At 38.6% G+C, this 12,770-nt stretch overlaps 1 protein-coding gene across 1 annotated transcript in view; it reads right to left on the bottom strand.

Annotated features, from left to right (window-relative positions):
* Positions 1–12,753, bottom strand: part of xpr1a (xenotropic and polytropic retrovirus receptor 1a) — a 61,561-nt gene extending 48,808 nt beyond the window's left edge. Inside the window, 3 exon segments of the mRNA XM_026345155.1 lie at positions 5,623–5,674; positions 10,965–11,573; positions 12,708–12,753. Coding sequence (XP_026200940.1) covers positions 5,623–5,674; positions 10,965–11,033 — 121 coding nt within the window. The 5' untranslated portion in view covers positions 11,034–11,573; positions 12,708–12,753.
* Positions 12,754–12,770: the final 17 nt, after the last annotated feature.

Below are 12,770 nucleotides of genomic sequence, written 5' to 3'. Positions count from 1 at the left end.
TGGAGTATAATTATGATGCCTTAGCAGTCTGTTGGGCCCTGGTAAGCTATGGAACTCATTTCGTCCTACTTATTAATAGTTGTCATGCATTACTCTTACTATATTTTGTTTAGTTTGCCTTTGATTTTCTCTACATCTGTTGTCTTGATGGCACCAAGATTAAGAATGAAGATAGAACCACCCCCACCCCAACAATTAGTGTTTGGAAGCGAGCAGGAGCAGCAGCTTGTCAAAGAGCCCATCAATAATGCAGCCTGGTGGGAGACCCCGGCTGCCACACAACTGTCCTGTTGAACCCTTCTGCCTGTCTACCTGTTTGTCTGCCCGTTCATCTCTCTCCCTTTCTTTCCATTGCTTATTCTGCCTTCTGAGTGTCTGCCTGACCTCCTGCCAGCACGTCTCTCTACCTAACCACACACAGAGTTGTACATGTTTCTCTGTCTGGTTCCCCTTGGTGTCTGTAATGCATGTTACCTTGAGCTACAGTGGGTTGACTGAAGTGGCAAACTAAATTGATTGGACACAGATTAAAAAAATGTACACATCTCCATATGTGTGATAAATTGCAATTTTAGCCAAATAAAAATGTAATGCTTACTGTAATGCATACCGATATCTTTCTTAAGCTAATGTACAAGTATGTTTTTATACTTCTGAAATACAGACCAGACTCAAATAGGGAACAATAACAGTAATAACAGCTGTTTTCTCTTCATATACGCCAGCAGAATAACAATCAGCACTGTATTACACAGGATAACAGCATTCATAGCTCATCAAAACCCCTCAACAAAATGGCGGACGAGCAAATGGCATGGACGACAATAGAAAGTGTCAGTGTAAAGAAAGAGTAAGCTTCCAGAAAGATAAAGTTGAGCAATTCATGTTATCACTTTCATTGAGATGAAAGTGAAAGTGAGCACGACTCACAAAAATATTTCTTCAGGAAGTGTTCAGAGCTAAAAAGAATACTGGGATAGCAGCAAAGAGTGCAGGGTTTACTGTGTTGTTTATTCACCTATAATCAATGCTATAAAGAGTCAAATGAGAGGGACTATATTGTTCAGACCAAGCGTAGGAACAAAGGCTTCAAAGGCTGCACAGTGAAGAGCAGGAGGCTGAGATGGTACAGGTGCCTGTCATGGAACAATGCAAATCCGGTTTTGTGCTTTCCTTGTTCTGACTCAATCAAAACAGAAACATCAATCTATCCATTTGGTTCTACATTTATTTTGTCCTTATGGGCGTCATTGTCATTCTTCACTCTGACAGCATCAGAGCAACTCTAGACCACTTTAAGACAAACACTGAGATTCATTAGGCTTTAGGTTAGACAAACCAGGTTGAATTTAAAGACATGTTTATACTGTAAATATAAAGTTTTGCATGTGTCCAACATGCACAGAAACCAATTCACATGTAAAATCAAACACATTGCACCTAAACATCACTATCTCGGCGTGTCGTGCTGCAAAATAGAGATCGGCTGTAGCAAGTATTATTTCAGGGTGCTATATAATAAGATGCAAGGTTAAAGAACTCAAATAGGACAGGTTTTAAATACAGTCAGATTATTTGAATACAATGAAACAAACTACTGAGGTAATGAAAAAAGAAAGACTCCATAAACTTAAAAATATAATCACATTTATCTTCTATAAAAACAGTGGACTAATACAAACTGTCTCTTATCTTCTATAAGAGACAGAAAGAAGCACTGCATGCTATTTTCACACTGCTGCTTTTATACTGTTATTGATTTGACTAGATAAAACATGAAAAGCCCTTAAGGGATAAGGCAGCGACAGTCAAGTCATAAGGTAGTAGTAAAAATAAGATGAATAAGGAACTCAACTCACCCCAACCAGTCAAGGCAGATGGCCATCCCCCCTGAGCCTGGTTCTGCTGGAGGTTTCTTTATCTAAAGGGAGTTTTCCCTCTCCACTATTGTCTAGTGCTTGCTCAAGTGAAATTGTTGGGTTTTCTATATTATTCTGTATACAGTTATATTTTATAAAGTCTTAAACCTTAGACTATAAAGTGCCTTGGGGTGACTTCTGTTGTGATTTGGCACTATATAAATAAAATTTGGCACTATATAAATAAAATTAAATAATGTACGACACTCTCAGACAGGGATGTGTGTGTGTTCGTGCGACTACACATTAACCCCACCCTTACTCATTGTGTGAATCCAACAGTGCCATCACTACCGTCTTCCCACAGCTCCCCTGTGCCTCAGCCCCACACAGATATCATCACAGTAATAGACTGGCCATTTAAAGAGTAGCAGAATGGACACAATGAATGAAAGAATGAATAAATTAATGAATGAGACAGCAAATGAATGACTTGTGTGTGAAATCTTGCCTCCATGCAGGATTGCCTTATACATGCCTTAAAATATAAATGCAGGCGCATGTGGCATAAACAACACACGCAGTTGTTGTTAAAGCTGTGCGTTTATTATCCCAGGCCATTGTTCTCAGATCTCTGCAATAACCAGCAGGCTAATTGAATTAGATTGTGGCATAACTCATTCTAATGGTTGGGACAGGGGAAACCAGAGATCTAACCAGCTGTTCTGTCTGTTGTCTTCCACTGGCACTCCACAGTACAGGGACAGGCGTATTTTAATTACAATTAAGAACTAGTGAGGAATGGAACGAGAACAAAGGATCTCAACAAGAGGTTAAGGGGCATGTGCAGCAGCAAAGCAATCATAATGCACACATGTGTACATGTCTGTTTACAACAAGCTCTTTTAATTACTGTACATCCATTGTGTTTAAATTGAAGAATTCATTTGATGAAATATATTTCTGAAAGAAGCGCATGATTGGATAATGTCTGTTTAAACAAAAGACTCATACGCTCCAACATATAACAGCACGAGAGACAATTATGTCTCTAAGGAAATATCAAACCATAAACATATTGTTGTTGTGGGCCATATATAGTAACAGTCTCTCTAACTGAAAATACCTAGGCAGAGGCCCTGGAAGAGGCTTTGAAGTGCTGCCTGTTCAGTGTTGTCTTTCTACTACACAGCTCTATCAGGTATAGCAGGGTGTCCAGTGAGAGAGCAGAGTGGGTGAGCCAATAGTTATAATGCAGTAAACTGTCTCCCTCAGGCAAGGGAAACACTTTCTGAATACCAAAACCATATTTTTTTATGGGTAAAGAATGAGGCAGGAGACAGAAGGAGAGAGAGTGCATCCTTTTCTCACATCATTATAATTTTTCATTCAATAAAGATTTTAAATTTGATGCTGCTGTGTCAGCACTGACATAAAAATATAAGTATGTGAAATGGTGCTATAAAAACTTAGTATTTTCTATGATTTATTATTATATTAAAATAATTTTGGCATGCATAATTAGATATGTTTTAGTTGTTTCTTGGTCTGAAAACAATTAACTGATTACTCAATTAGACAATTTGCAGAAAATTCATCAAGTTATTATTTGGATCAAATAACTGAGAAAGAATTTTAACCTAGTTCTAGCTTCCTAAAAGTGAAGTTATATTTCTGGCTGTCCTATGTGACAGTAAAGTGTTTTCATGACAGTTGGCAGTTGGCCAAAACAACTAATGAGAAGTCATTTTCTTAGGTATTGGGTAACCAGGCTTTAATCCAAGTAACTTACAAAATAACTGGAAGCTTATTTGATAACGACAATAGCAGCAGTAAGCATCTCTCCAGTAGCAATAGTATTCAACATTTAGCAAGCATGGTCCATGACAAATTTTTTTATTTTGACACCCAACTTTAAAATTAGTATTGAATCCAATTAAAAACTACTGGATTTCTAAAGAGATGATGTAAGACAACATGCAGGCTTTAATTAACACAAGAACTGGAGTGAACTACTTTGGTACACATGTCTAATGTCAGTGTCTTTGAACAAGACACTAAAGTACAAGTTGTTTCAGATACCCCAGTACCTTGCAGAGCAGCTTTGCTATCAATAGAGTGCGTGCACATGTTTCCACTAGAGTCAAAAAACAATATATAAATGCTCTTTCAATCAGATTTGTAGAAGTTATGCAGTAAGCTTGAATTTTGTAATACCTGCTAATCTTATTTATTTTATGAACAGTCAATGAATCACAGCCACAGAAAATAATGCTTTAGGGTTCAATAATACTGTTTGTTTGCTTCTGCTGCTGTTTTCATTATGGCCTCTCTCTCTTTCCCAAAGGGACAAACAGCTGTCTGGTACCTTAAAAGATTTCCTCTCTTCAGCAAATGGTTCTCTTATTTTTCTCTTGCCTGCTTCAGTGTTTTGTAACATTCTGTACTGTGTGAAACCAAAGTGTAAAAAGCTCACACATCAATTTGACTGAGTGGGGAATTGTGAAACTTTACTGAAACTTACTACTGAAACATAACAATAAAAACAGATGAATGATGCAGGATGATTTTCTACTGATTGATTGATCCTGCCTGTAGTCATATGCTATGCTCATCTGTCTTGTCACAAGCTGACAGAGGCACATCAGTGACCCATGAGCATCATACAGACTTGACACAGAAAATTATTTATCATTCACACTGTGCGCACCTAGCAGGGCTTACTGCCTCTGGAGACAAAGCTCGTATATACCACCGAAAAAGATTTGTTGTATAGAAATATTCAATATGCTATTTAGGAGTGAGCAATATCAATAGAAACCAACTTACCCACAAGTGTCACATTCACATTTCATATAATACTGTGCATATTAAATACAGTACGATCTCTTTCAATTTACTACAGATAAAAAAATAACTGTCTGAAACTGACTCATACAATCACACAGACAAAGCTCTGTGATTGTGTGTTAACGTCTTTGTTGTTCATAGATACAATCATTCTCATTCCCTTCAAGTTCTCTGAGCTGGAACTGAGCTCTGGGAGTCACTGCTCTATGGGGTGCTAGTTGAACAACATAAAAATAAATCTATCACTGTACACACACCAAGGTATTGGGCATGAGCGCATATGCACAGCACATCAAAACAAGCATGGTAAAGGTTAGTTTCAGAGACCTACACAGTCACATACACAGAGTTGCACCTCACCACATCATAGTCTGTAATGTCTCAAGTCTGCAACTAAAGAAAGCTGTTTACTTCCACAAACAGCTATGTAAAATTTTTAAAAATTGTTTAAATTCTTTGTCTTATGCCACAACACTTGTAGTCTAGTGCCAGGAATTAATAATAGCCAGTGGACGTCCTTATCTTTACTGTGTTCAATAGCAACGCTGCCAGCCATTCCACTGAAGGTCAGCATGTAGACAGCTTCCATAGGACAAACTTCTGTTTTGGCACAGTAACCAACTTTATCACAAAACACTTCTATCCTCTTCCCATGTGCTCTTTATTACCTGAAGCTGGTTAGATGAGATACTTAGGTAGAAGGTAATAATTCTGTAATTGGCTTTGGTCTAGTTTAGTCAGAAAGTGTGGTGAGTGAGTGGTAGCATGTTTGTGATGACTGTCTATTTTAAGCAAATGAAGGGCTGTTATTCTGGGGATGCCCAAACAGGCCCAGAGCAGTGGGTGCATGGGTTAATGTGTATGAGTGGGAGTGTCTGGGTTTGTTTATCTACAGTACAGGGAGTCTCCTTACCTTCTATGGACGGAGCTTGGTCCTGGGCAGCATACAGCATGTCCTTGAAAGCCTGATGAGGAAACAAGAAAAACATTACTGATCAGATCTTCTGCAAATGTACTGTTTGCAATAATTAACCCAGATAATGGTGGGTTTACAGAATATTTTGAATTCTTGAGTATCCAAAAAAATCACATGAAATTGCAACCACCTGATTCAGGTCCATCAGATCATCAGAATGAGTTGTAATATTTATAACTATCATCATTGTTTATTATAACGCATAAGGTCAAGGCAAAATATTTATGTGCTTGTTTATACACCCTAGTACAAGGGATTACACAAAGTGGTTTTGATGATAAATTGAGAACAAAGGTTGCCTGGAATTTTAAAACAAACTGTGATAGCTTGAGTTAGATTAAACTTGTCCTTTGAAAGCTGCAGAGTTTGACAGACACATTTGTTTTTTCATCAAAGCTAGCATCTTCTAATTAAAACACATTTTGGGAAATAGAAGAGAGACAAACTGATAGGTGCAACAGAAAGAGAGTAAGAGAAAGAGAGAGGGCGGGGGGGTTAAATGGGATTGTGTCTCTGCAATACGACTGATCTAGGTGATAATAGAAACCGACCGATAACTGCAGTTCCATGTGGTACTATAAGACTGGAAGTCAATTATATTTCTCATTAAAGATGCCTTTGTAACTAAACCTAGCAAAATTAGAGACTGTGTGAGTATACTATACTAAGATATGAAATGAAGTTCTGAATGATTACTTAACTGTGATAACAAGGTTCAAGGTACGCAACAATGAAATCTAAAAGTGCGGCCATTTCCTTTTTTAAAACAATTCAAATATGATGTATAGTTAGAGAAGAAAGAAGAAAGAAAGAAAGAAATATTGACAAGCTAGATGTTTTGATTATCCTGTTCTCTGCCTTGGTTCCTATAGAACAGTCAGAGAGCAGTATCAGTAATTCTGTGTGTGGGTGAAAACCACTCAGAAACTGCTGTGCATTAGCAGGAGCCTGGATTGTTGATACTTAGGATCCTCTGTGAATTACATACACAATGACCTCAGAGACTTGTAGGAGAAAAAGAGCAACTTCAGTATGAAAGATGATAGGAGATACTAGACAGTACAAGGGTTCATAGATAGGACAGGGGTAGGAGAGGAGTTCTGGGTTACAAGGTCACGAGTGAAAACACAGACCTGTAGTGGGAATTTATGGTATAAACATTCAGCCTATATGCAGAAGAAATTTATGTCTTCCTTATGGTTCACATATACTTAGTGCCTTAGGTAATCTGGAGGTGCCCTGAGAAGTTAATGGGTTTGGGGAGAGCACTGTGTGGTGTCTTTCCACCATGTCGTATAACTGAGATGTCATGGTCTTCTGTGTCTACTAAGATTGAGCAATTAGTGAGAAGAGGAGTTCCTCTACACTGCAGCTATCCAGAGGTAAATGTAGGCATTGTAAGTCTAGCGCTAAACTTGTCCTCGAGAGGGCGTTCCCCTTACAACTATAGATGGAATAGGCATTCTGCGTCATATGGATTGCCATGGTGATGGCACTGATGGGAAATGGAGGCTGGGTGGCTCTTAAGGGAATTGGGATAAACCAGCAGGCTTGTCAGTAATCAGTGGTGAAACCTGTAGACAACTAAGCAAAGCCTAATGGGGCCATCAGTCCGAATGACCCTGCATTAACGTGATGATGATATATACTCACTAAACCTAACACATGTGTAACACGAGTACCAGGCTTGTGTCACTATGTCTGACTGAGGCTTACACTGGAGTGTCCAGTCGATTGAATGCTATCGATGGAATTCAATCCTTTAATAGCTGTGACATGCTGAGTGGACTAACCAAAATACTAGATTGTCAAATCCTTCCTCTAAGTTGGTTGAGATTGTTATTTATGTGCTTCAGAAGATTGCACACCGTGTCTTATTAGTCTGAAGAGATGGCTTGCTCAAATACAAAGCCAATGGTGGATCACTTGAATCCCTCGGTCTGTATTTAAGTGGATCCCTGCACGCAAAAGGAGGAGGAGAGGCCAAGAGGAGGGGAGCACAGGGCAGGTCTGGTTGGGGACCAGATGTCTTCCCAGTGGGGGAGGAACGATGAGGTGAGGATAGAACGAAGCAGGGAAGTATAGAAAGGGTTCTCAGCAGCTGCCATGCCATGCCTGCTGTATACATAATGTTCTTCTCGTACAACATGCTTATAAATTGCAATTTCATTTCATACAGAATATTGATGTTTGTGTACCATTTATATCTGTCATAATACAAAGTCATAATACTGACTACACTGGTTTAGACATTTAAAATACATCATTCAGATTGATTAGAAAATGTTTCAGCTTTGAACAAACAGTTCTCACTGAACTCACACAGGCACGCTTTTCATCTATACACTATAATATCACTTTGCTAGTTTGAATTGTAAATGTTAGACTCCACATGCACTCTCCTCCTCCTCATCAAAGCTTACACAAGTGATTAGACTGCAGAGGTAAGTGCATAAGTGGCCTTGTTCTCTCACCCACACACACACACAAACACCTGCATCCATCCCTATCTCTCCCTCTTTCTTTATACCTGTGCTGTTCAGTACTCAGTTATACAATACACACATCAATTCAAACATTGCTGCACATAATTGTACATGCTATAATACATGTAAGCTTGCATTGCGTGTAGAGAAATTAAATTAATAAGCAGAACGAAAAGTCAAATTAATCTCACTGGGGTTTATTGAACATGTTCTTGTTCCTTCTTTCTTTTCTGATAAATCATCTCAGTAAAATGTAGTATGTACATCCCCTGGACTTTGGCAAAAGCCTTTGAAGTCTGATGAACATGCACACCTCAATCAAAACGGTTATTTAGCATATAGGTTTATAACTACAATCCCACAGGATAAAGCACACATCTTACATCTTATTACTCAATTGTCTTGTCAGTGGCTGCCTGTTGGAATGCCTTACTAACTAAAGCCTGCCAAGTGAGACAGCCACTTTGCCGCATCCTTCATCTGCACAGAAACTGTCTGACCAATCTACACAGTTTTCCCACACAATAGTGTGCTCTAAAAAAAGGAGGAGAGAGAAACTTGGGCAGCAGGTTAATTAGTCCATGCGGCATACAAAGGCAAGAATATCGCTTTAAACCACAGTCAATATGGATGTCATGTTCCATACACCACAGACCTGTCATATTTTACTGCACATACTAGACTACAGATAATATTGGCATGTGCAGTGAAATAATGTGGCAGTTGGTCATTTATTAGACAAACAACTAAACTGCCTGTGTTGCACCACAGCAGTATTTCTTTCAGAAGGGCAGTACATTTTTTTAATATTACGGTATTTTTTAAAGTCTGTTTTATCTCAGTGACCCACTTCACTGAACTGAACTGACTTAACTCTTATAATATAACTTTATGTTTGTTCTTGTTTCGTGGCTTGTTCCAAAGGGCATAGAAGCTTTAGTTGTCCATCATCTACAGTATAGCTATGAGCTCTCTCTCTGTGCCCCTCCCACTCAGGTAGAAATAGTGTTTATAGAGGTGAGACAAAGACTGAAGCAGCAGCAATATCACAAACAAACAAAATAACAAACAAACAAACAAAAAACAACCCGCCCCTTGCTACAAAAACTATATACATCTGCTCATTTTACATCTTAATTTAAAAAAGGTTACATGTCTAACAACATGTTTTTATAGACAGGTTGCTTAAAAGAGTAAAACAGTAGCTTCACATTAATTACAGATAATAATTAGGTACATATTATTCATCACTGTTGCATTTTAAGTGTGTTTATTGTTTTTGTACGTTCACATAGAAATAAACTAGTATGGCCAGTCCCAGTAAACAAAGATTATATAACTGAATATGTGTTTCTTTTGTTAGTCTTGTAAATGTTTTGCTAAAATACCGAATTTTCAATATTTACTTGAATATTAGTATCTAATTACTAAAAAACAAAGCTATAGCACAGATAACAACAAAAAAAAAACTACCATCATCCATCTCAGGTCAGTGAGTGCCGACGCGAAGACTGGAAGTGTAAAATGGCTGGTATGGCCATGCATCTGTCCCTCACTGTGCAGCAGTCTGTTCATACAAAGACCCCAGAAAAGCTGCATTTGTTGTTAAAAATCTAATTTGTTAATAATGAAAACAAATAAAAGTCTACTGTTGTGTTATCTTCTCCCCAGTGTGTTCACTACTACTATTTTACTATTTCACTTTCATTTTACCACTTATATTATATTTTCCAAAGATGTTTTCCTTATATGGTGATGACAGCATATCGTTATGTCAAGATGATAAGATCTAAATATATTAATTATAGGATTTAGGGCATGTTTCCAAAATAAAACCAGTGCAGTGAGCTTCTGTTGAGTCTGGGATGAATACTGCTGGGGAAGAGAACAGGAGGACAGGGTCTTTGTCTATAATTCATAGAGCAAAATGGAACGGAGCAGCATGTCCTGTCACTGCATATCTGCACTAAAGCTCTTAAAGTAAAACCAGTGTGAAAAAGTAAAATAGAGTGTGAAAATATAAAATACTTGACAAATACTGTACACCACCCAACGAAGACCTTGTGTGCACACATAGATCTGTCTTATGTGCACAGACATTGGAAACCAGAAAGAAAAAACATTTTTCATTCAAATGTGCAAAATATTTAACTATATTTTGACACCAAAACACCACACACACACACACACACAACTGCAAAAACATGAAATACTCAGAGAACAATATCTGCAAATTTCTCACCCAGTCTCCTTTTAGGTAACAAATGAACAAACTAAAAAAAATCAAGACTAAAAGACAAAAATACTGCATAAAAATCAATGCTATCCATGCTTGTTTTTTTTTACACAAAAACATACAAAAATATTATTAATTATGTATAGACTATTATGAAATATTTATACCATGAATTGTAGCATAATAAATAACACAATAATGTTCTTAATTTTTCCCAGTATGAAAGCAATTAAACTGTTCAGTAAACAGGCCATTCAGTTTATTTTTAAGTTTTGTAAACTCAGCAAACAGCAATAATAAAATGCTCCCTGTGGCTGTTAACCGCAGTCAGTTTCCCCTTCATAAACAAAAGGACATTCCCTGTCTTTGCCGTGGTTTTACAGCTCTCATGAGCAGGCTATAATGAAACTGGAAAAAAAAAACATTTTAATGCTCTTAGCTTTCAGCTCTCGGTTTACTTATATATGTTCCAAGAAATTTAAACGTGTTCATGAGAGTTTTGCCTATGCCAATATCCGCAAGGTTTTATTTCAAATAAAACATTGATTTCACTTTACCTCATACTGAAGGTACTGTTTCCTCCACTCAGGAGTGATGTGGGACGAAAGATGCTCCGCGAATTTCATTTTGCCGGAACAACTGTGCCCTCAAACCTCGGTTAAATCCTACAGAGGCCGTCTCCTTCCTCGTCGGCGCGACTTTTGTTATTTCACTCAACTTGCTGGCTCAACATGCGGCGCGTCAGCCCGGCACACTCCGCTGCTCTTCACTCCACTTCTGGTTCGTCCCGGTCAGTGCTCTCCGACGAGACCCCGTCCCGCATACTATTTCACGGCAGTGACGGCAATGGCAGCGGCTTCTTATTAACAGGTGGTCGCACAGAGGAGTAACGCAGCCGGTGAATGTGCCTCAGTGACTTAGCTCCGTCCCTCCCTGGACAGCTCTGGGGACATTGCGGTCCGCCATCGCACTGAGCCACAGCGACGTGTTTGCGTCAGCAGAGCGCGCAGTGGCACCAGGCGGTGTCGGGACCTCCTGTGAAAACTAGTTGGCAGCGCGTCCCGGGATCCCCTCACCTTCTGGACAAAAATAGACCAAACACCCCTGTTTTGCTGGGTTATGTCTAGGTGCCACAGTCTGAGAAGCTGTTGTGACTGTTGTTTCGCCTGTAATGAAAGAAGGAGGAAAACAATTTCCTGGTACTTTATATTCAGTGTCGCGCACTCAAGCCCCTTTTAGTAAAACCACATCGAGATATCACATAATGGCGTGCTTTATCATTAACCGCCCTCTTCTCTTTGCCTCTTTTCTTTCTTTCTTACAGCCAGATTGCACTTAAACTGTATATGCGCACTCCTTCTGTTTTACACAGTATCTAGAAATAAGACAATGTACCAGGGATATATGGAACTGAATAACTTGTACTACTTGTAGTAGTACTTGACTATTTTGTATGTTTGTGAAATAAAAAAAAAAACAATTTTCAAGCTAGTTTAATTGATACGTCTGATTTTACCTGATCTGATTTTAGTTGTGCTGTGTTTTGTTTTGTCTGGGTCAATCACAGCTGTTCATTATCATCATGCTAACAGCAGCATCTGCTGGTCGAACTGTGCTAACGCGTCCACAACCAACGTGTCAGCACTCGTCGTCGCACCTGCTCCAAGCAGTCTGGGGCTTCAGCACACAAACATGTACTCACCCTTCAAACTAAATAAACTTTCACTAACTTAATGTTGCTTAATCTGACGGAATCAAATTACAGTTTCGACTGGAACAGGAAGCTAAAAACGGACACAAAAAGTCGCAGTTCAACCGAGGCAACGATTTTCACCTGCGTCACTAGGCGGTAGCTAGGTAACTTGAGGGCATCACCAGGCGGCTATGTAGCTACTGTTAGTAAGCTAATTAACGCTAACAAAAGTTTCAAGTCGCACACTTTCACATATTTAGAGGACACGACCATGTGGCTGTATGTGGAAAACTGGAAATAGTTTAAAGAGATAAGTAATTATTGATCAATTCAGAGTATAGTGGACCTTCCATAAACTATTCTGGCTAACAGCTGTTGATGCTACAGTTATATTAACGTTACTTTAACCAAGTAGCGTGAACTAGCCAATTGCTGCGCATTCACGCTAAAATATTTTATATTCATTTAACGTTTTTAAAACTTTGTACTAGTTTAAAAGTACGATTATATATATATATATATATATTAGAAAAAAACAACGCGAAATTGTGGCATTTTTAAGATGTTTCTCACACTTTTTTTCAGTTTTTTCACAGTTTTTTCTTACCACAGGAACACAGCTAAACCCCAGGAAATGCAAGCGGAACCTTTCTTGTTAGCAGCGATGGTA

This window comes from Anabas testudineus, chromosome 4 (assembly GCF_900324465.2).
Source record: "Anabas testudineus chromosome 4, fAnaTes1.2, whole genome shotgun sequence".
NCBI classification, from domain to species: Eukaryota; Metazoa; Chordata; class Actinopteri; order Anabantiformes; family Anabantidae; genus Anabas; species Anabas testudineus.
Note: the sequence above shows the minus strand (reverse complement) of the source record. Positions and strands in the feature narration are given on the sequence as shown.